This window comes from Stegostoma tigrinum, chromosome 7 (assembly GCF_030684315.1).
Source record: "Stegostoma tigrinum isolate sSteTig4 chromosome 7, sSteTig4.hap1, whole genome shotgun sequence".
Taxonomy (NCBI): Eukaryota; Metazoa; Chordata; class Chondrichthyes; order Orectolobiformes; family Stegostomatidae; genus Stegostoma; species Stegostoma tigrinum.
The window spans coordinates 48,329,916-48,352,984 of record NC_081360.1 but is presented as its reverse complement, the minus strand read 5'-3'; the positions used below and the strand labels follow the sequence as shown (position 1 = coordinate 48,352,984).

The following is a 23,069-nucleotide window of genomic DNA, read 5'->3' as shown; positions in this document are numbered from 1 at the left end:
AATCTATTTGCTGTATACTCTGAGTATTCAACTGGAATAAGTCCAGAAATAATAGCAACGAAAAATCCATTCCATAATAACTTTGTCAACAACACTTGTAGTAATAGGTAAAAACGAAACTATTCAGCCTCATATATTCCTTTAGTGCTTGTCTGCAAATTTTTTCCTATTCAAGTACCCTTATGCAGTGCTATTCCAATGGTTGCAGCTTGGCAAATGGCAGGCTGTTGACTTACGTTGGAAGAACCTTGTAGAATGACCTTGTCCACCTCTGAGCTGGGAATGCCTGGCTCCAGATTATGTAACCATGATGTGACAGCAGCAGGCTTGTTCGGTTGGCTGATAGGGAACAGTAAGAACACTGATGGAACTGCTGTATTGGCAGCAGAATGCCATAATTCTGAGAAAAATCAACAGGTTTGTGCTCCATGGTGCTACTGTGACTCCTCTAAAGCAGCACCTCTGCACAGCTTTCTCCGGGAGCCTGCCCTTTGAACACTGTTAGCCGAAGCTGTGGTATCTGCAATCTGAGCCTGCATGGAACCAATCTTTGTGCATGGCACCATACATGCATTTCATCGTGGAACTTCCACTGTGCTCGTGATTAATGTATGGGATTAGGTGAAATATTTGAATGTTAGGTATGCATTTTAATTGATAGAGATTGTCAATGGTTGAGAGTTGAGGAGTGAGATACATTGAGCAATGAAAAGGGTTGCTGATGCAGAAAGTAGGAGATATCATGGGAAGATATATTTACTGACCTTGATCATCTAAGGTCAGTGAGCTTCTTTTGGCACAGCCAGGACTTCATGACCAAACTACAGGTATTAGTTTCCTGGTGATCGATCATGATTCTTTTTCAGGGTCTCCTGAGGAAACATACATCTCTTCCTGTTTCCACTTCTTGGAACTAAGGCCTCCTTCAGAAAACCTGGCAGCTCTCTCTTTTCTGTGCTTTTCCTTCTATTGAAATGTTCTGCAGATTGCTGCAGCTTTAAGAGGTACAGGCTAGTACCACTGTGCTAGCCATGAATGATGCTGAATCCTCCACTGTGCAGCAGCATGCTCTGTGCTGGTGTGAAATCATTAAGGTAAGGAGGTAGCGTCAACTTTGTGTGTTGTTGATTTGAATTGACCAAGCCTGGGGTGTTCACATGCTGCAATCCCTGTGACCAAAAACAGAGAGTCATACAGTCCTACAGCACAGAGAAAGGCCCGTCGGCCCAAACTCCTCCATGCCAAATAGAATGTTCATCCATGCTAACCCCATTTCTCTGCACTTGGCCCATGCCCTTCTAAACCTTTTGTTTCCATGTATTTATCGAAATGCCTTTTAAATGTTAATGTACCCACCTCAACTGCTTCTGCTGGTAGCTCATTCCATATGCATATCACTCTCTGTATAAAAAAGTTGTCCCTCAGCTTCCCATTTATTCTTTCCTCTCTTATCTTAAACTGATGCCATTAGTCTCCTACGCTCTAAAGAAAAAAGTCCTCGCTTGTCCAACCTCTCCCTACAACTCAGTCCCTTTAGTCCTGGCAACATCCTCATAAATTTCTTCTGCACTGTTTCCAGTTTAATAACAGCCTTCCTATAGCAAGGTGACCAAAACTGAACACAATACTCCAAATAAGGCCTCATCAACATCCTGTACAACTACAACATAACTTCCCAACTTCTATACTCTGGCTGATGAAGGCCAGTGTGCCCAAAGCCACCTTCACTGCCCTGAAAACCTGTCACTCCACTTTTAGAGAACTGTGCACCTGAAGTCCAAGGTCCCTCTGTTTCACTACACTCCTTAAGGTCCTACCTCGGTTTGACTTTCCAAAATGCAACACCTCACACTTTTATATATTAAACTCCATTTGCCATTTCTCAGCCCACTTCCCTAGCTGATCAAGATCCTGCTGTAATATCCGGTAACGTTCCTCACTGTCCATGATATAGGAAATTTCTGCATTTAGTACATGTTTCATTAACGTACAACATAGCGATTTCCCTATAATGCGATTTTCTACGGTGATTTTCTATAGCACAAGGTCACACAAGAACATAACTACATTATAGAAGAACTGCCTGTACCTCCCATTTTAGTGTCATCTGCAAACTTACTCATCAGGCTTTGTACATTCCCATCCAAATCATTGATATAGATAACAAACAGCAATGGGCCCAGCACCGACCCCTGAGACATACCACTAGTAACAACCCTCCAATCTAACAAGCATCCTTCCACTTTTACTCTCTGTTTCTGGTCATCAAGCCAACTGTGTATGCAATTTGCAGGCACTTCCTGGATTCCGTGCGATCCGACTTTCCAGAGCAGCCTATCAATGTGGAACCTTATCAAAGGCCTTACTGAAATCTGTACAGACTATGTCTACTGCCCTGCCCTCATCAACCTTTGTGGTCGCTTCAAAGAACTCTAGCAGATTTGCGAGGCATGATCTCCCACGCATGAAGCAATGCTGTTGACTCCTAATAAAACTCTGCCTTTCCAAATGCATGTACAATCTTATCCGTCAGAATCTTCTCAAGTAACTTACCTACCACAAAGGTTAGGTTTATTGACGCAAATATAATAGCCAGGGCCCCCGCAATTTCTTCTCTAGTCTCCTGCAGGGTTTTTGGATATATCTGGTCAGGACCAGGAGATTTAACCACCTTTATCCATTCTAATACTTCCAACAGCTCCTCTACTGTGATATGGACTGTCCCTAAGATATCACCACTAACTTCCCCAAGTTCCCAAGTCTTCACATCTTTCCCCACAGTAAACACACAAATATTCATTGAGGACTTCGCCCCTGTCCTGCCGTTTCACATATACATGTCCACTTTGATCCTTGAGGGGTCCTATTCTGTCTTTAGTTCTTCTTTTTCCATTAATATACTTAAATAACCTCTTTGGATTTACTCTAATCTCAGCCAAAGCTACCTTGTGCCTCCTTTTTGCCCTCCTGATTTCCTTCTTCAGTAAACTCCTTTACCCCCGATATACTTCCAGGGGTTCCCTTGATCCCAGCTGCCCGTACCTGAATCACGCCTCCTCTTTTTTCTGGTCAAAGCCTCTTGTCAGCCAGGGTTCCCTACTCCTGACAACATTGCCCTCCACCCTCACAGGAACACAGAGTTCTTGAACTCTAGCTATCACACTTGTAAAGGCCTCCCACTTGCCACCAATCCCTTTACTTGCGAACAAACTATTCCAATCAACGCCTGCAAGCTCCTGCCTAATGCCATCAAAATTCTCCTTGCCCCAAGCTAGGACTTGAACCTGTGGACCTGTTTTGTCCCTCTCTGTAACTATTTTAAAATTAATATAAATATGGTTACTGGTCCCAAAGTACTTCCCCACTCTTACCCGTCCTGCCCTATTTCCCAAGAGTAGGTCGAGTTTTGACCCTTCCCGAGAAGGACCATCTATATACTGTTTGAAGAAACTTTCCTGAACACATTTCACAAATTCTACCCAATCTAAGCCCTTAACACTGTGGCAGTCCCAGTCAATGTTAGGAAATTTAAAATCCCACACTATGACAACCCTATCACTCTTGCAAGTCTCCCCAGTCTCCCTGTACATTTATTCCTCTAATTCCTGTTGATTATTTGGGGGCCTATTGTACAACTCCAATAACGTCATCATCCCCTTGTTTCTTAGCTCCACACACAAAGCCTCCCTCTCTTATTTCATCTCTAACTAATGTTATGACATTGCCCTTAATGAAAAATGCAACTCCCCCTTCCCTTTCTCCTCCACTTCTGTCCCACCTAAAGCAACTGTACCCTGGCACATTAAAGCTGCCAGTCCTTGCCCTCCCTTATCCATGTTTCTGTAATGGCTATAATATCCTCATCCCATGTACCTATCCACACCATGAGTTCATCAGCCTTACCTGTCAGCCCTCCTTGCATTGAAATAGACGCAATTTAATCCAACAGGCAATCCTCGCTCCCTGTCATGTTCCAGCTTGACCTGTCTCTTCAACTTGCTATTTCTGATTACTGTATTTCCTTCTAGCCTCGCACTTGCCTCCTTGCTGTCGAGGATCCCACATCCCTGCCAATCTAGTTTAAACCCTCCCTTGTAACACTAGCAAATCTGCCTGCCAGGACGTTGGTCCCCCTCCAGTTCAGGTGCAACCCGTTACTCTTGAACTCTCGTCCCCCCTGCACCAGAAAAGATCCCAAGATCCAGCAATTTGAATCCTCGGCCCCTGCATCAATTCTTTAGTCATGCATTCATCTGCCATATCTAACTGTTCTTAGCCTCACTAGCATGTGGAACTGGACGTAATCCAGAGATTATCACTATGGGGTTCCAGGTTTTTAATTTTTTTTCCTAGCTCTCTGTAATCACTGTGTAGGATCTCATCTCTGTTTCTGCCCATGACATTGTATCAATGCGTGCAATAACTTCTGGCTGCTCACCCTCCCCTTAAAAATATTCTGCAGCTGCTCCGAGGCATCCCGGACCCTGACACCAGGGAAGCAACACACCATCCTGGATTCCTGTTTGTGGCCACAGAATATCCTGTCTGTTCCACTAAATATCAAGTCTCCTATCACTAAGATAACAAAGTGTGAAGCTAGATGAACGCAGCAGGCCAAGCAGCATCTCGGGAGCACAAAAGCTGACGTTTCGGGCCTAGACCCTTCATCAGAGAGGGGGATGGGGAGAGGGTTCTGGAATAAATAGGGAGAGAGGGGGAGGGGGACCGAAGATGGAGAGAAAACAAGATAGGTGGAGAGGAGAGTATAGGTGGGGAGGTAGGGAGGGGATAGGTCAGTCCAGAGATGTGTAGATTGGGAAGATTATAGGTGGATGGGTCTGGGTGGGATGCTCTGAGGGTCAGGATAGACTTGTTGGGTTGAAGGGCCTGCTTCCACACTGTAGGGATTTCGTGATGATTTTGAATATGCATGTCTCTGTGGATATCTAATGCAAACAGCAAGAGATACAGGATGCACAAAGGGTTCAATTTCATGAACATTAAGTTGATGCATAACCATGCCCCAAAACATTACACTGCTGAAGGTCCGCTATTCTGGCAGCATCCATAATACATTCATCCTATACCAGTTATCTAAAGGTACTAACTTCAGGTATCCTAGAGGAACCAGAGGCTGTGTACTTGATGCCTGACAGTAATGAACCCCCTTTCCATCTGACCACAAGTGGCAGTGCTTACAAGATAAAAGTCTCACAACTAGACACAAGTTTGTTCTCATGCTGCTGGAATAATGGTTAGATAGTCATATCCACTTTGGGGGAGTGTGGTATTTGAGTGTGGAGGCGGAGTCAGGTGCATTAGTTCTAGGTAGATGTTGCAATCGACAGAATTCAAGGGGCTCTGCAATATCCTCCACAACAACACTTTACAGTGTACTGTCTAGCTATTGTCTCCAGGAATCAACAAGTCACTTTGAGAAAAGGAAAAGAATACCTTCTAAACGGATTAACTGAAAGACATTGAATTATACAACTATGTTTGATTAAACTACTTTTCCTCAGCATAGATATACCACTCTGCACTGTCTGAAACTCCTTATTACAATATCTGCTTGGCCACCAAAATATAGGAAAGGCCATCTGGAAAAAGCACTTGAAAATAGTCTTTATCCAAAATATAGTGCACAGTATTGTCAGAAATGAACCCTCTGCGATCCCATCATGCCTCTCTTATGGATATTTTTGTCATTACTGGTGACTGTAGTCAGTGCTACCAAGTGGCTGCAATTTGTTTGGTGGCAGGCTGCTGACTTTCACTGGGGGAAGTTACATGTTGCCTTGCAGAATGCCCTTGAGCATCTCTGTACCTTGCTTTCAGAGCATCAGCTTGGGAAAGCAGCAGCATTCAGGACTGCAAAAGCTGACATTTCGGGCCTAGACTCTTCGTCAGCTTTTGTGCTCCTGAGATGCTGCTTGGCCTGCTGTGTTCATCCAGCCTCACACTTTGTTATCTTGGATTCTCCAGCATCTGCAGTTCCCATTATCTCTGATCAGCATTCAAAACTGGCTGGGTGATAAGCAATAACAAGGGAACCAGGTGGCAGCACAAGGTATGTAGATCCTTGAAAGAGGTAATACAAGGTGGTAAAGAAGCCATACATGATGTTGCTTTCATTGGGTAGAGCTTTGAGTATAAAAGTTTGCAAGTCATGTTGCAGCTATACAAGACTTTAGTTAGGCCACATTTGGAGTATTGTGTGTAGTTTTAATCCCCACACCCTATAGCGAATGTGGAGGCTTTGGAAAAAGTGCAAAAGAGGTCAAATCCATGAGGAAAGTATACACAGCTCCCTAAAAGTGACAAAACAAGTAGATACGGTGGTAAAGGCAGCATATGGCATTTTGGCTCATAGATTGTCACTTTGAGTTGATGAGTCATATTAGAGCTTTATAAGATTAGAAGGCTGTATTTGGAGTATTGTGTGCAGTTCTGCTTATCACATTTGTAGGAAGGATGTGGCGGCCTTGGTGAGGGTGCAGAATAAGTTTACCAGGATATTGCCTAGATTGGAGTGTATTACCTACAAGAAGAGGTTGGACAAACTTTGATTGTCATTCTAGAGCATTGGAGGCTGAGGGGGTGAACTAATAGAAGTTTATAAAGTGATGAAAGGCATGAAAAGCATGGATGGTCAGAGTCTTTACCCCAGGGTTGAAATGTCAAATATAAGGGGCCATAGCTTTCAGCTGAGAGGGAGAATGTTTAAAGGGGATGTGTGAGCAAAGTGTTTTTTTTACACAGATGGTGCTGGGTATCTAGAACGTGCCACCAGGGGAGGCAGTAGAAACAGGTACGAAAAGGATATGAACAGGCAGGGAACAGGAGGATATAGGCACACACGTAGGCAGGTAGGATTAGTTTAGAACAACATCATGGTTGGTACAGACCTGGTGGGCCAAAGGGCCTGTTCCTGGGCTGTTCTGTTCCATGTATTTGCGCACAACAGTACCACAAGTTAGCAGTATAATATGGTGATTGCTACCATGAACTAATCATGGATTTTATGACCTTCATCGGAGCTTTTACTTCAGCACTGAGTGCAATTCACCCGTTCTGCAATGATAGCTGGGGCAGAAGCCAGATGCCACATCACAACTGAAGTTGCTGGTGGTGTCACGGAGTTGACCACCTCTTCTATAGTGAAAAAACCGGATCAAGAGTTCTGCAAGATGCCCTGTGCCACATTGAAGCCAGACTTCTCCACATTCCTTGACAATGACAAGAAGCTTTCTTGCAGTTTTGCCAATGTCTAAAACTTCTACATTTGTGCGTTCTACTCTACACAGGCCCATTACTTCCTTGTAACAAACATGATATGTGACCTTGACCTTCGGTCAACTGTTATACAAACTATCATCTTCCCCCTTACCTAGCTGCAGCCTATTGGTCCTCAGTGACATTATGTGCTGAATCAGACTCTATACCAGCCTTTAACATATGCACTTGTGTTGGCATCAGAGCTGTTGTCCACAAATGTCAGACCAAATTCTGGTGTTTCCCCATCACTTTTGTGTGCTTGCTCTCCCTTCCTCTTGGAAGGTGTGTGGCTGGGCAGGCAATGATTCTTGGGTCGCTGGAAGAGTACAAGCAGAATGGGAAGGTTCAGTTGTGAAGAATGTAGACTTGCACCCACATGATTCAGCATTAACCTTCTACTGTCCAGTGTAGCTTCTTTTCAAGGTGGTTGAATTGCCTCAAAAAGCTAGACATGATCTCGCCTCAATACTCTTCAACTCTCTATCATAAATGTTGTAAATTATGACTAACATATCCGCTACTTTAACACTGAGAAACCACCCCAGAATCAAACCGTCAAGTCCTGTGGATCCTTCCGAGGATGATGAACAGTACAGGTCCTCTGCAGGTCTGGAAGAGAGGGGCCCTGAGCTGGGGCAAGGCCAACTGCAGAAGAGGTGTCAATGCATGGCGGAGTGTGTGAAGCTTTGAATCCATAGGGAGAATTGTTTCTGGAAGCACTGGAGGTACTGTAGATAACGATTGTCATGGTCGGGTCCAGAATGTGATGGTCCTTGGGGGGTGAGCCAGCTGCGTCAACAGGCACAGAGGAAGGAGACATGGCTGTGGTATCAAGATTGCTTCAGAATGTGTTTGAAGAGCTTCAGGGCAGAGTGGGAGAGAGACTGAGCTCTCTCCAGAGGGAGGAGGAAAACTTCTTCAAAGTGGGCATCCTGAGAAAAGGCTTCACAGTGTTGGCTTTCAGTCACTTGGAGACAATAAGAATTGCAGATGCTGGAAGCCAGAGTCCACAGGTATGATGGCTGGAAAAGCACAGCTGGTCTGACTGCAGAGATAATGGGAACTGAAGATGCTGGAGAATCTGAGATAACAAAGTGTGGAGCAGGATGAACACAGCAGGCCAAGCAGCATCTTAGGAGCACAAAAGCTGATGTTTCATCAGAAAGGGTCCAGGCCCGAAATGTCAGCTTTTGTGCTCCTAAGATGCCGCTTGGCCTGCTGTGTTCATCCAGCTCCACACTTTGGTCAGACAGTATTAGTGCAGTAGGAAAGTCAACGTTTCCGGCTGAAAGCCTTACTGTCTCCAAATCCTGTGCACTTTTCTGAGCTAAGTACCATCAGTTTCTTCCTTACTATTTTTAAACTTAAATCCAACAAATTCATTTCCCGGACCATGGTTTTACTAAATTGCTTTGTTTTGCTCTTTCCTTTCACTTTGAAATAGATACAAAGTACTGATTTTAACATATCAGCCATTTCATTTGTATTTACAACAGCAGAGCTGCGTGCCTTCCTTGAGTCCATGTTTTCTGTTATCACTCTCTTCCACTCAATATATTCATGAAAACTTTAAGCATTACTCTTAATAGCTCTTGCAAGCTTTGTTCAGTTTCTGTTTGCACGTATTTCTACAGCTTTCCAGTCTGCTGTATTTCTATTTTCATTTACATTTGTGCAAGGATTATTATATCTAAAGTCATTCTAACAACCTCTCGTGATACTTCTGTTCTTTGAATGTTCACTTACAGCATCTCATAAAATTCCATCTAGCACTTTTCCCTTGATAGAAGTTAAGCTAATGAGCCTGTAATTACCAGGTCCACGTTATACTTGTTTTTTGAATATTGGAGCTACATTTGCCATTCTCCAACCCTCAGGTATTTCTCCAGTGTAGAATTTGGTCTAGCAATATGAAATATGATTAGCAGGATAGAGGAGTTACATTTATATAGCATCTTTCATGACCTCAGAGGTTTTCTAGCACTTTTTAGCTAGAAAGCAGTGCAATATTATAGGGAATATGCAGGTAGGTTTGACACACCAAGGTCCCACCAAACAACCCTTTTAAATGATGTAGGTCGAAGGATTAACATCATTCAGGACGCCTGAGCGAACTCTTTTCCTCTACTTTAAAATAGCCCCGTGTTTATTTTATATCTAGCATGGAATTTGAGCATCATTGACAAGGCCATCATTTGTTGCCATACTTAATTGAGCTTGATCTCAGTGGCTTCCTGGATCATTTTAGTGGGCAACCATAGCCAATTGCTTTGTTGGAGGCCTGGAGTCTCAGGTAGTCCAGACCCAGTATAAACAGCATATTTCCTTCCAAAAACATATGAGTGAACTAGAAGGCTTTCACAACAACATGATAGGTTTCATGGTCACCATTACTGTGATTAGCTTTATATTCAAGAGGAATGAATTAAATTTAAATTCTATCAGATACGATAGTGAGACTTGAACTGTGCTCACTGTGCATTAGTCTTGGTGCCTGGATTACAGGCCCGTGAAATTAAATGGAGAGCAAGTGGGGTACTGGTATTGTCTCAGCCAAAAGGTGGCAACCCTAATCGTTCAGTACTCAGAATTGTACAAGTGTCACCCAACGTGCTATGGTATCTGAAAAAAGTTGTTAACTAGACAATGTTCGCAAGTATACTACTCCAATCTGCAAATCAATTCAGAACATCAGATTCCATTTCTTTAAATCAGTATCACAACAATCTTATCAATCCTCTACATTTAAATGTAAAGTTCAACAAAAGGCAACGGGGATATTTCATTAGTGATAATGGGAACTGCAGATGCTGGAGAATCCAAGATAACAAAGTGTGAAGCTGTAGAGAATCCCCCTCGTTCTCACACATCACCCCACCAATCTCCGGGTACAACGCATCATCCTTCGACAATTCCACCAGCTACAATCCGACTCCACCACCCAAGACATTTTGCCATCCACGCCCTTGTCTGCCTTCCGGAGAGACCACTCTCTCCATGACTCCCTTGTCCGCTCCACGCTCCCCTCCAACCCCACCACACCTGGAACCTTCCCCTGCAACCGCACGAAGTGCTACACTTGCCCCCACACCTCCTCCCTCACCCCCATCCCAGGCCCCAAGATGACTTTCCATATTAAGCAGATGTTCATCTGCATATCTGCCAATGTGGTATATTGTATCCATTGCACCTGGTGTGGCTACCTCTACATTGGGGAAACCAAGCGGAGGCTTGGGGACCGCTTTGCAGAACACCTCCGCTTGGTTCACAATAAACAACTGCACCTCCCAGTCGCGAACCATTTTAACTCCCCCTCCCATTCCTCAGATGACATGTCCATCATAGGCCTCCCACAGTGCCACAATGATGCCACCTGAAGGTTGCAGGAACAGCAACTCATATTCCGCTTGGGAACCCTGCAGCCCAATGGTATCAATGAGGACTTCACGTGCTTCAAAATCTCCCCTCCCCCCACTGAATCCCAAAACCAGCCCAGCCTGTCCCCGCCTCCCTAACCTGTGCTTCCTCTCACTCATCCCTTCCTCCCACCTCAAGCTGCACCTCCATTTTGTACCTACCACCTCATTCCGCCTCCTTGACCTGTCCATCTTCCCTGCTGACCTATCTCCTCTCCACCTATGTTCTTTTCTCTCCATCTTCAGTCCGCCTCCCCCTCTCTCCCTATTTATTCCAGTTCTCTCTCCCCATCCCCCTCTCTGATGAAGGGTCTATGCCCGAAACGTCAGCTTTTGTGCTCCTGAGATGCTGCTTGGCCTGCTGTTTTCATCCAGCTCCACACTTTGTTATCTTGGATTCTCCAGCATCTCTAGTTCCCATTATCACTGGGGCATAGCTCCTTTTGCACATGGTCATTGGCTATCATTAAAGAAAAAAGTGTAATTCCCTTTAGTCTGCAAAACCCCAAACCACAAAATTATTTTACAATACTCCTTTTCATTTTCAACATTCAAATCTTTACTGCCCTCCCACCCCATTACCCCCTCCGCCACATCTCCTTTTTGCCCTATTCATTTCCAAAAGCAACCTCAACTCTCCTAGAGGGTCTGTGTGGTCATTTGTCAATTCCCTGGAATGTAAACACATTTGTGGAGTGGAATGATGCCAGCTGGTTGTTCAGCTATGACACTTGAATGGAATAGATTCAAAACAAAATACATTAAGACTCAAAGAATCCCAGGCTCTTAAAAAAAAACCAAGGAATTTAAATTCTCACTTTTGTTTTCCTCTATTTCACTCTCTGATTTAGGGAAGGATTTAACAGACATAAAGCAAAACAAAGGGTGTTCTACAGAAAATTCTGAAGGCAAGGAAATAAAGCCTTTTCTGCAACGTTCAGGGTAGAAATCTCTTTCTTTAGGTGGTATCAGTCAGATGTCTGCTGGTCGCCGAGGTGGAAACAACAACATCTCAGGGATTCCCTAAGAAAGTAGAACTGCACCACCAAGGATAACAGAGTAAACAGGTAGTCCAGGATCTGTATGAAATTCTTGTGTAGAACTGATCGGCAGATGCACTTGAAAGGCTCATTTTATTCTGCAGGTAATCTCCATATTAACGCAGGAACAATGATGTTTGTTCTCTCTCACTTGGTTTTCTTGCTGAAAGACAAGCTTACTGTAACAGAAGGTTTTCTTCAGCTAATGAGTCACCATGGTCTTGGAGTTATGGCCATTTCTACAAGAGACCTTTTCCTCCCTTAATATATCTCGCTATTGTGGCAACTGCGTAAGAATACTTGTTGTCTGTATACATGACATTTTTATTTTGCTGCTAAAAGTAACATCTAAGATCGTTCAATTCTTGATACTCAACCTTAAGCTTTTCCAAAGCACTTTGTATCTCCAGAAGTTCAATGTTGGGTCCTGTTGATTTTGGTTTTAATAAAATTCTCTCTTCTATGGCTTGCTGAAGGGCTTTGCTTGCAGTCTCCATCTGCTATTTTAAGCAGAATTGACAATTACTGCATGTTGAATATTGGCACGACCCAAATTCAATTTCAGGATCTTCCTTTGCTTTGGACAGCCCTTTATCAGCTGCTTCTTGTTGTTTTACCATTTCATTACGGGCAGTTTCTGCGGAATTACGTTTTTTCTGTACATTTCACAGTCACATTAATGTTCTCTGCACATGACTGCAAACAGGTGTTTTGCCCTTGAGATATCGGATTTTGTACTGTACTGGTTGTAAAGTTTTTTGAAGTGTTGCTTGCTTTTACTCGTAACTAAATTACTAAAAGATTTTGTTCTGTTTCCCCAGTAGTGGTAAGGTCTTCTTCATGAACACAAAATTCTTCACTTAACTGTGATTGCAGTTCTGTTGCAGAATCTCCTTGATGTGTTCCCTGAATACTTAGAAATACATAAAAACATCACTTTTTAAAAAAAAAATCAGATGTGGGCAGGGCTGACTTGGTTGCCCTTGAGGACGTGGTGCTGAGCTGCCTTCTTGAACTGCTGCAGTCCATTTTGTGAAGGTAGACCCACGATGCTGTTAGAGAGTGATTTCCAGGTTTTTGAACCAGCAACATTGAAGGAATGGCAATATATTTTCATGTTAGGACAGTGAATGGCTTGGAGGGGATCTTCCAGGAAGAAGTATTCTTCATGAAAGGACTGCTTCAAAGAGACAACTGGGTTTTCAGGAACAGTGCCAACTTCATCCAAAGGCCCAGAAAAGTCCAAAGTCTTAGACTCCAGTAAATGAATAACCCGAGTGTTGGGTTCCTTCTGTCTGGCAACGTGCAGATAGAAGCAAACAAAGGTAAAGAATGCTTTATTGTTCACTGCCTTCTTTGGCAACTTTTTCTCCCCTGCCAATTTCAGTTTCCGTTTTAAAAATAAGTGAAGAGCATTGTGTCACCTTCCGTAAAGCTCAGACAGCAGAGTCTGAACTGAAGGATGATCTCTAACGCAGTGTCGATGTCGGCATCTTCAGCGTCTGCTAATCAAAAAAGATTTAAGGCTATACAAGTATCCTTTATTCATCCACAGGGTGAGGGTGTCACTGGCCAAGTGGCATTTATTGCCCATCCCAAATTGCCCAGAGGGCAGTTCAGATTCAACCACATTGCTGTGGGTCTGGAGCTACATGTAGGCCAGACCAGGTAAGGATGGCCGTTTCCTTCCCTAAAGGACATCAGTGAACCAGATGGGTTTTTCCCGACAATTGGCAATGCATTTATGGTCATCATTAGACTCCACATATTTACTGAATTCACATTCCACCAACTGCCATGGTGGGATTTGAACCGGGGTCCCCCAACATTATCTGGGTCTCTAGATTAACACTAGAGATTAACACCACTACGCCATTTAACCTCATCAGTGGTCCATCCTCTACCAATGATAATTAGACTCAGCCTGGAGGAAGACAGATTAGTAGCAGCAAATGACCCAAACCAGGATGCCATATACTGTTGGAGATGGTATCTGAAAACACAGTAGCAGTGATGGGATGACAGAATCCATTAAATCATGAAGAAAAAGAAAAACTTCTCTGAAGAAAACTAAATTCACCACTTTAAAGACAGGGAGTAGGTCGGCAGCTGAACTGTGAAAAACCGAGACAGTAAACAGCAGTTGGAACTGCTACGAGACAAGCTCAGAATGCCAAAGTGAAAACTTTACCAAAAAGCTGGAAAAGCCAACCATATTGGAAAATAAACATGGGCCTTAGCAAAGGAATCTCTAGGATCAAGGTCTGACATCCCTGAGGATTGGTATCTCTCAAAACAAGCACTGTTGCTACCACAAGTAGTGTCCGCAAGACACAACCGCAAGGGACAAAGAAGGGACCAGAAAGGCAAATTATACTGGGGCAAGAGGTAAAGCTGAAGAAGAAATGTCAAGAGAAACCTGATATTTGAAAAGAGTGAGACACAGTCATTAAATCACTATTACAGCAGGAAATTATAAATACCATCGCCAGAGGAATTTATTTAAAAATCTGTGCAGAAGCAAGTGCATTGTGTTTTGGACAACTAAAGGTGTAAAAACATCCATGTCTTGCACGAACAAGTAGAAAAACTCCACCTTAACTGCAAAACATGAGAAAACCCTGTAAAAAGGCAGGCATGCACCATTTAGATTGTTAAAAATGGTGAGAAAACCCAGCAAACTATTCAGCTAAATAGCACTGCATCAGAACAGAATTTAGAAGCTTGAAAGAGGTAAATCATTACAGAGCAGTCAATTAATGTAATTTAAAGTTTTAGTTAATAATTTAGTAGAGTATTACTGCAATGCAAAAAGACTTGAAGATAAAGAAATTACTGCAACAGTGCTGTTGTGCAGTGTCTAGTAAACTTTACAGTAGCATTGATGAAGGGTGCATGTTTAAAACTAGTAGATTACCAACAATATTAAAAGCCGCATGTTTGAAGTGCTTTACAACAGTAAGTATTAATAAGCCCATTCAGAAGAAATGAATAGAGAATTAATATTTTTGCAAAGTTTCATGGTCAGGGTTGGACAATAGAGGACAAGATTTGCTATCATGAAGGAGGCAGATGTTAAGAACACAAAATTAAACACCAAGTTTGAAGCTGAACAAATTACTACATTAATGAATTCAGTAATCCTATAGCAAATGGTATTAACAATCGTCAGAATATTAAAGGAGGCACAGGTACTTTCGAACATGTCCTAAAAGCTTTTGATAATTACTATCACTAAGGAGATTTAAAATCAGAATAACAGATAGGATTGTTGTTGGAATTCTTGATGAAACACTGTCAGATTTCTTACAGTCGAAAGAAGATGAAAGTTTGGAGAAATTTATTCAGGTTGTACTGGAAGCAGAATCTGGAAAGACTCTCAGATATATACTGAGATGAGAAGAATAATCCTATTTCAGAGACAGCAACAGAACCAATCCGATTTATAAGGTAAGGACATTCTAAAGAGGTATGTGACAAGCCAATGTAAAGACTAAGCCAAATTGCAGATGCTTGGAAATTTGTAGACTGGCAGGTAGTGAGGGAAGTTTCAAAAGATACAGCAAGATATAGATCAGTTGGAAAGCTGGGCAGAGAAATGACTGGTGGAGTTTAATCTGGGCAAGTGTGAGAAGAATAATTTGGGAGGTTAAATGGAACAGGAAGGCATACAGGTTATTAGCAAGATTTTTAGGAGCATGGATATACAAAGGGATTTTGGGGCCCAAGTCCACAGCTCCCTGAAAATGGCAAAACAAGTGAGTACGATGTTAATGGCGGTGTTTGGTACGCTTGCATTCGTCGGTCGGAGCATTGAGTATAAAAGTTAGCAAGTCACATTGCAGCTGTATAAGGCCATGTTTAGAGTATTTTGTGCAGTTCTGGTCCCTAAACTATATAAAGGATGTGGAGGTTTTGGAGAGGGTGCAAAAAAATCTTTTTCAATATGTTAGATAACAACGTGTAGAGCTTGAGGAACACAGCAGGCCAAGCAGCATCAGAGGAGCAGGAAAGCTGACGTTCTCGGTCAAGACCCTTCTTCGGAAATGGGGGAGTGCAAGGGGATTCTGAAATAAATAGGGAGAGACGGGGAGGCGGATAGAAGATGGATAAAGGAGACGACAGGTGGAGAGGAGACAGACAGGTCAAAGAGGCAGGGATGGAGCCAGTAAAGGCGGAGAGTTAGGGAGGGGATAGGTTGGTCCAGGGAGGACGGACAGGTCAAGGAGGCAGGATGAGGTTAGTGAGGAGGTAGGATGAGGTTAGTGGGTAGGAGATGAGAGTGGGGTTTGAGGTGGGAGGAATGGTTTGACAGGCAGGGACGAGCTGGACTGGTTTTGGGGACTGCGGTCGGGGGAGGGGAGATTTTGAAGCTTGTGAAGTCCACATTGACAACCTTGGCTGCAGGGTTCCCAAGTGAAATATGAGATGCTGTTCCTGCACCTTTCGGGTGGCATCACTGTGGCAATGCAGGAGGCCCAGGATGGACATGTCGTCAAATGAGTGGGAGGGGGGAGTTGAAATGGCTCTCGACTCGGAGGTGTAGTTGCACAGGTTTAAGGTGAGATGGGGAAAATTTAAAAGAGATGTTTGAGGCAAGATTTTACACAGAGTATGGTAGGTGCCTGGAATGTACTGACGAGGGAGGTGGTAGAAGCAGGTGTGTTAACAAATTTAGCAACACATATGAAAAGGTGGGAACAGAGGGTTATGGACCATATGCAGGCAGATGGGGTTAGTTTAGAACAGCACCATGAGTTAGCACAAACATGGCAGACAAAAGAGTCTGTTCCAATGCTGTACTGTTTTATGTTCTAACATAGTAAGACAATACTGCAAATCCTCTAGCCCCTTAATATATTCAGAAGCAATTTCATCGCCCACCTCTGCATCATTGTTCTTCTAGACAATATTTCTCATTCTGCAGTTTTTAAAGAAATGCCTGATACAGCCATTCTGGTATTGATGCAGTCCCTTCCAATTGAAAGGCTTCCATTGAGAGTTGCAAGTTATTAAGCCACAGTCTGTCAGTGATCAGGAGCTCCAGAAGCAGGGCATTAATTCTGTAGCTGAGGTAAACATTTACAGCAAAACTGATGTACATAATGAGTCCCTGACCTGTTACAGACACATCACATATCATCTGCCACACCCCATCCCCTGCTGAGAAGGGGGGTCTGTCAAAATGAGATTCTCCCCTTTTGTGTCTCAATAATCATGTTACAATTTAACTGGTTGAAAAAAACATACATTCACATATGCCCAGATTCTCTGTAGAGGGCATATGCTCTATCAGATTTCTGATGACCATCTGTTGCCATGCAACAGTCCAAAAAAAAGTATTTGGGCAGATGAACGCATAATGAATGGCAAATGCTCTTTGAACACTGCTGGCTGTAAAATCTGGGTGAAACTCTCTTTAAGGTGCTTATTTTGTTATTAAGGGTTGCTTGAAAATAACTAATATAGTCATTGCTTACATGTGTGTATATACACTTTTGCAGAATCTGTAGTTATTTCTTCCTTTTGATATTACAGTGTACCAGATTTATGTGGTTGGTGTCTCTTGGGGCTAAACTTGACTGTTTAAAATGATCTTCAAAAAATATGACAGCTGATACAAATGGAAATTGCATTTTTTGGTCTTTACCTACTTTTGTTGTTTCCAATTCCTGAGTTCAATGCCACTTGGTGGAATAAATCGGAGCTGCTGTTTGCTTCAGTAACATTAACAAAACCCAACAACCTTAAAATTAAGCAAACCTAACTTGAGGGCACTGAAATAGTTAATTATGGCAATGTCAAAACAATGTGGTGGTTTTCTATTTGGAGTCTCCCCTCATCTCACACACTTGAAGGATGTCTATACAGATGCAAATATCTGAATTTGGGAGAACTATCGGGACAGCTGCTGTTGGTCATTCAGTCATAAAAGCAGTCGTTAGCATTACACTACTGAAGTAACAGACTAGACTGGGCACATTAGTTAAGAAGTAGACACTGACATGTGGAGGGATATGTGCAAACTCCAGAGCTATTGGGTCTGAATTTTCCTAGTTCATTCCTTATTTGCTGAGAAGAGGGAGCGCACGCAGAATGGCAGAGAATGCATCAGAAGTACCTCCTGAATCTTCCCTGCAGTGTGCTAGATTGCCAGGTGGTAACATTTTCTATCCATGCAGGGATTTTTCCTGATGTGGAAAGACTGCCCGATGAAGCCTACTACCTCTCAACAAGCACCTTAGTCAGGGCATGGGGATTTTCTTTGTCATAATTCCGTGGTGCATCAAGAGGTCACCCAGCAGCAATGGCAGCCTCTGTGGAAAAGACATCATATACACACCAAGACGATGCTCCCAGCCATCACCAGAACTGGCCAGCTTCCTCCAACCCCTCGATGGTTCCCAGTTTATTCCTGTTCAAGAGATCCCTGCACAGAGGCATTGTGTCCCTGGTGTTGGGTCACTGTCCTTAACTAAACAGCAGCCCGGTAGTGGCTTCTTAACAGTATTGTTACCCTGGGTGCCACTGCCCACTGAAATGGGGTAACCATCAGTACCCAAAAAAATTCAATTCTATATGAACAAGGTTTTCTTTTATAAAAACTATCAAACCTAGCTAAAAAATTATAACAGATTTTGGAGCAAAATGAAAATTGGTTAAAATTCTCAAGACCCCTACCTCGTGAAATTGAATAATATTTATCACCCAAGCACACAGTCCAGCAGCAACAGATGACTTTGTACGCACAAACTCTGGATTGAATTCAGGATCTCCAAGATATTCTTCCTTTATAACTTTGACAATATCTTCAGGTACATGCTCTTTGTCAAAGTTAACAATAGCCTGTAGGAAATCATCCACCTGAGACACAATTAAATCAAATCAATTGAATGTTATAGCAATAACTTAGCAACCTTCTCTGACCTCTGTCCTAAAGCACATGTTCAACAATAAATAAAACAAACTAATTAAGAATTTGTTTTCTTAAAGTTATAACAATATTTTAATTTTAATAGTGAAATACTTTGATTGCTTTCACTTTAGTCTATTTTAGAGATCTTAATGTATTACTATCAATGCAGTTGGGTTCCCAGCAAATAAGCTGTCATTGTACCAACAGTTCATGCAAAATGCTCATCCATACTAAAATGGCAGATCAAGTTGATCTGATATCTGACTCCGAACTGCTTCGAGACAAGAATCATAAAGAAATAAGCTACAAAACTTTGATACAAGGTCCCTGAGAACTTTGTAAATATACTTTTGGCAGTTTTATTGCAAAGGAAAAGTAACAATCATGTATTGCTCTCCCGACATTATTAAAAAGCAATTGTCGTGTGGAGCTGTTTGAATGGTGTCGAAGTTTGAATGGCAAGAACTTCTGTGTCATGGAGTTCAGTGCATTCCCTAGTGATGTACAACAAAGAGCATGGTTTGGATTTTCAACTGTACATCAAAGTCTTAAGATACTGGCTGAGTTTGATATCTGCAAAAAAACTGTAGTTTGAAGTTGCTAGACAAAAACAATAAATTTTATTTGTTGCAATTTTGATTTTGTCTTAATGATGTCTGTTTTTGTTTTATTATCTTTTAGTTGCAAGGGCATGACACAGAGTCATGCTGTGTATTTCACTTTTTTCAGGGGTAGAGTACTGATGTTTACTCTACTTAATAAGGCTGGATCAAAAATAATTATTGTTAATGATTAGAATGAGTAATTACAATAAAAAGTGATTGCAGATGTGTTTGAAAACCTAGCCCTGGGGATCAGCATACAGAACTACATTGTTAGACAGAAATGTAAATCAAATTGATTAAATTAAAATGCATTAAGTCTGCCATTTGTTAAACATGTAAGTATTTCAGTAATAACTCTTGTACGTTTTATTTCGACTTGTATTCATTTTAAAATTGCCATAAATGTTCTTCTTAGGAAACCCAGAAATGTATATTTCAAGAAATTGAATGGAAAAAATGAAGTGACTGAATATAAAGTGCGTTTGTGAGACAGTGACCATGCACATTGAAGAAGTCTGCTGGTCATGGTGGTAGCTGGGGTGAGGCAAAGTGGAAGGTGTTGGTGTAGGGTTTGTTGTTTCAAATGGAAACATACAGGCAGCACCTCATTCTTGATTAATAATTTCAAATTAGGTATGACCTAAAACTACACATTTTAGCAGAGATTGTAGGAACTGCCGATGCTGGAGTGTGAGATTACAAGATGTGGAGCTGCTCCTGCTTTCCTGCTCCACTGATGCTGCCTGGCCTGCTGTGTTCCTCCAGCTCCACATTTTAGCAGAGCACAGTATTTATACTTCAAAATGTAAATATCAGATTAATATTCTTAATCTTGAAGTTTCATTTAAATACAATTCAAAAATCTGATCCTTAAAAAAATTCTGAAAGGAAGAGTGGGCAAAACATAGAATCACTGACTATTATATAATCGACTGTGAAAATTGCAAAAGAACATTTCAAATACATCAAGATACTAACAGGCATTTTGTTCAATTGAATATAGCGTACATGAACCTGACATTGTAAGGAACCAAATATGAAACCCAAGCAATACAGCATTTAAATTTTATCAATTTTGGTCTCAGCAGTTCTATTATAACATGTTAACTCATATTTTCATGAACACATAAATCAACATGCTAGTCATTTTATGCAGAATCAATTATCAGCATCCCCATAGTGTGAAGAGAATCAATTATAAAAATCTGTGATTATGACTGCACAGAATAATTTGTCTGTTAATGATTTTATTTCCAGACCAAAGACTTTTCAATGTGATATTTAGTAAATTTTCTTCACATATTAAGGTTGCAGGACTTATCAGCAGAAATTATTTCAGTGAATTATTTCTACTCTACACACTTTTATAAATACACTCTTTTAATTTACGTTTCATTTAAAAGTAGAACAAATTTTTAACATAACCAAAAATATTTTTAGTGGGAATTTTGTTGGCCGCTGAATTATTTGTAGCTTTTGTACAAATCAGATTATAAATGCAGCATAATAAAAAGAAAATTAGAATAATAAATACGTATACAGTGTAAAAAATGATGAATTTCTTATTAGATTCATTTAAATGTCATACTAATACACCAAGAGTATCTTGATTTTAAAAAAAACTGAATTAAGAGTTTTAACTCAGGAGTAGTGACATCTGATTACTAATATTAGGTTACCTTGGTAAACAACATTTTAGCCGCTTTCCAGCTTCGATCTTTTGGAATTTTCCCATTAGGAGCTAAAAGCACCTGAACAGCAGCAGTAACATTGGTAACAATAGCAGGTGGATTTGGAAAAGTTCGCAATTCTGTCAAGTTTGACTATAAATACAAAAAGAAAACAAAATGTTCTGTAATTTTTGAGAAAAACTGCTAATAATGCTTCCTGAAAATATTGTAGTCTGGTCTTCATACCCTGTTTAGCGTGTTCAAGGCAGCATTTGCAGCACAAAGTGCAGGCTCAGCTTTAGCAAGGTCATCTTCAGATTGTTGCTGTTGCTTTGACACTTCTGCTCGAATTGCTGACACCTGCAACAGTACTTGAAGGTTTACTTTTTACTTCGCTTACATTAACTACTTTAAAGTTAAAGTTTGTGGTAGTATCAAGTTATTTGGCCAATTTTCTCTTTATCATACCATTGTTTTTATTACTTTTTTAAAAAGTCAGTCTTTCATTTGGTTTTACTTTGTCAATTTGAATACATTACTATACATCAACGTTGAAATTTTAATCATCTATTTTGAGAAATACAAGTCTTCAAGATGGAAGTGTCCTTACACAATGATTTCATAAATACTGACCAATTGGTATAATCTTATGCATTTTACACTTGTATTTTACCATCTGACAAAACACAAGCATGTTCTTTTTGGTTTAAAAGAAATCTGGGTGAACACAAACATACTCTGTGATAACTAAATCTAGATGAATGCAATTTTATAAACTATATTGAAATCCTCAGCAACTAGCATTTTAAAATGCATTTTCTTGCATGTGTCTTGTCTGAACAAACTGTTGTCACTCATGCATATACCCTTTGCTCTTCAGCATCAGCAATAGCTTTCTCTTGATTCAGCTTTTCAGTCTGCTGCCCTACTTTGGTGATCAGTGCCTCAGCGTCTTTGTTCCTTTGGTGAAGTTCCATTTCTTGAATAGCTAGTTTTGCCTTCAGAAAGTCCACCTAGATAATTAAAACCAAGACATGCACTGTTTAAAGTATTAAAAAAAATATGGTAACTGAGCTTTTAGTTTTATTATATAATAAGGCAATCCATTATCTTTAGGGTCAGAAAGTTAAAGGTAGTTGGTATTTGGGGAACTGCGAAGAATTCCTTTGTGCCTTGGTTAAAACAGTTTAATTATTTTCAGTCCTCTTTGGCTACATTCAAAGTTATATATTGCTCCAAAAACCCAATAGAGACTTCTACACATGAGAAAAATGGCCAAGATAAGCACTAACGGATGTTACTTTTGGTTTGGTTATATAAATCGTAGTGTTAAAATTACTTAATCCTTGCTAAATTTTGTAAATGCAAAGTATACCTTTTCTTATCCATTCAGCTATGTAATTATGTCCACGACAATTTTGATTCCAATACTTACTTGTGAAGCGGTAGTTTGTAGTTTTTGAAGACCGTTCTCCAGTCGCTCCTTCTTTTGTGTTAGTTCTTTTCCTTTCTTACTCAGCAGGTTTTGATACAATTTAATTTGTTCCAGGAAACTTTTTGGAGTGGTATAGTTGTAATGTTTTTCATTCTGCTGATATTTCACACTAACATCATTCACACATAAGTGTGCGTAAGCAATAAACTGAGCTATAGAAGATTTCACTTCAGTCTAGAATTTTAAAAAAGTAGTGGGTAAATGACCATTATAAGCTATAAAAATGCATTCACAGACTACACAAAAGAAATATAAGTTTACTCGTCATTGCTCAGTACACTGAATAAATTAGTTAAATTAGATCAGTGTAAATGTTAACTGTAAATGTTAAATTCACATTTTAAAAATAGTTACGTAGTGAGTAAACATGTTTGAACTAAAATAAAATGTGGACATATATGCATTAATAAATACACAACTTTAGTCATTACTATATTACATATTTTGATCAGGATTATATGAAATGATTTGACATGCATTTACATTTATTTAATCCTTAATTCTGAATGCAAAAGAAAGGTATTACTGTTATGATAGGTGTCTTGTGATCTAATGCTGTAGTAGCAAACATCTAGCCTGTATTATCAAAACACGACAAACTAACAAATCACTTTAAAAGGTTTAGCATTTCAGAGATGGAATCTATCAA

General features: G+C 40.9%; 1 protein-coding gene across 1 annotated transcript in view; it reads right to left on the bottom strand.

Annotated features, from left to right (window-relative positions):
• The window catches only part of dnah9l (dynein, axonemal, heavy polypeptide 9 like), a 353,637-nt gene that overhangs the window by 96,920 nt on the left and 233,648 nt on the right, over positions 1–23,069 (bottom strand). The window contains 5 exon segments of the mRNA XM_059647649.1: positions 18,416–18,598; positions 20,935–21,078; positions 21,172–21,285; positions 21,792–21,938; positions 22,361–22,594. Of these exon segments, the coding sequence (XP_059503632.1) occupies positions 18,416–18,598; positions 20,935–21,078; positions 21,172–21,285; positions 21,792–21,938; positions 22,361–22,594 (822 nt within the window).